This window comes from Daktulosphaira vitifoliae, unplaced genomic scaffold (genome assembly GCF_025091365.1).
Source record: "Daktulosphaira vitifoliae isolate Bord-2020 unplaced genomic scaffold, ASM2509136v1 Scaffold_3, whole genome shotgun sequence".
NCBI classification, from domain to species: Eukaryota; Metazoa; Arthropoda; class Insecta; order Hemiptera; family Phylloxeridae; genus Daktulosphaira; species Daktulosphaira vitifoliae.
The window spans coordinates 619383-621101 of NW_026099574.1; the positions used below are offsets into that span (position 1 = coordinate 619383).

Consider the following 1719-nt stretch of genomic DNA (forward strand, 5'->3'; position numbering starts at 1 on the left):
TTTTTTTTTTTTTTTTTTTTTTCGCGCATGCGCACAACAATCGAGGAGTAATGTCAACGACGTCGGAAATCTCGATGGAGGAGATGGCGGAGTGTAGTGGGAGTCTCACTGAGGCGGTGAGCCCCTCAAGGGGAACGATTACTAAGAAGAGGAAGGTGTCGATGAACAAAGAACCGGAGAAGATGAAGGATAGTATGGCAATGGTAAAAAGCATAATGGGCTGGATTATGACTACAACGATGAACGACCTAATCGGGAAAACGTTTACGGTGGATCGGAAGAAAGCGTTCGCACAAAAAGTTGTAGAGCTAGAGAGGGCGATGGCGACCATGGTGAGTCAGTGCAACGTGGCAAATGCTAAACTAGAGGAAAGTAGATTTAATAATGAGAAATTGATAGATAAATTAGGTGAAATAAGAAAAGAAAAGGAGATGATGGAAGCAAGAATTAAAGAGTTAGAACACGGGAATAACAGGAAATTGCTGGGAAAGCAGGAGGACGGACTGCAAATGCCTCCACCGAACAATATTCCAACATATTCAATGGTGACAAAGCAAAATAATAAAGGGGAAGGAATTGTGGAGATTAAAGAAGATGGGAAACAACGGTCAAGATCAAGGTCCTCGAGAAGGAACAGGATAAGGAGAGAATGCAGGGAACAGAGACCTCATGTGCCGTTCGAACTGAACCTGGGTAGCGGAGAAGCATATAATGCAAAGGAAGAATTGTGGACGGAAGTCACGAAGAAGGTGATGGTACCGAAAATGACGCTAATCAAACAAAAGGATAGAATAATAGTAACTGCAAAGGATGATGATACGTTAAGGGCAATAAAGGATATCGCGTTGATGGATAATAGGATTGTGGAAAGAAGCGCTAAATGGCCTAAAATTATGGTAAAAGGAGTGGATAAAGAAATATTGGGAGAACAAATATCACGAGCGATTGCCTTCTCCAATAGGGAGATAGGAATAGAACTGATAGAAGCGGATAAGAATATAAAACCACTCTTTAGAAAGGGACCAAGGGAGGCAGATACGGTAAACTGGGTGATAGAAGTGGCACCGATAGCATATGAAAGAATAATGAAGTTGGGTTTTATATATATAAAATGGAGCAGATGTAGGGTACAGGAGTTTTGTGATGTATCGCAATGCTTCAAGTGCATGAAGTTTGGACATATCATGACCAAGTGCAGACAGGAGGAGTTTACTTGTAAATATTGTACGAAGGGACATGACTCTAAGAACTGCAGTGAAGTGAATAGGCCAAAATGTGCAAACTGCGGAGAAGCGCATGTGGCAACGTCAATGGATTGCAGAGTGAGGGAAAGGCACATAAGAGAAAGCATGAGAAGAACGGACTATGGAGTGGTAAAAAGTGGAGATATAGTAATTTCAACATGACATTGTTTGCTAGTAATGCAAGGTCATCAGCCTCGGATCTGATGACAAGCGACAGTGGAGGGCTTACGAGACATAATATTAGAATGGTGCAAGTGAACCTAGCATGTGCGAACGAGGAACTATTAACATACTGCCAGAAGAACAAGGTAGATATGGCTCTCATCCAGGAGCCGTATACTAGGAACGGGAGGCTGGTGGGATTGGAGACGGCACCGTATAGGGTGATACTGGGAAGAACTGAGCTGATACCGGGAACCAGGAGCACGAGGGTTGGCTCAGCGATAGTGGTGTTTAATCCTGACCTAGTGGTGAT

At 43.2% G+C, this 1719-nt stretch overlaps 1 protein-coding gene across 1 annotated transcript; it reads left to right on the forward strand.

Annotated features, from left to right (window-relative positions):
• Positions 1-215: 215 nt before the first annotated feature.
• LOC126900906 (uncharacterized) lies at positions 216-1406 on the forward strand. The gene has a single exon (XM_050676940.1). The coding sequence runs from the start codon at positions 216-218 to the stop codon at positions 1404-1406; it is 1191 nt and encodes a 396-aa protein (XP_050532897.1).
• The last annotated feature ends 313 nt before the right edge of the window (positions 1407-1719 follow it).

Excerpts from the sequence above, each read along its gene's own strand:
- LOC126900906 (XM_050676940.1), top strand. The coding sequence starts at position 216 with ATGGGCTGGATTATGACTACAACGATGAACGACCTAATCGGGAAAACG.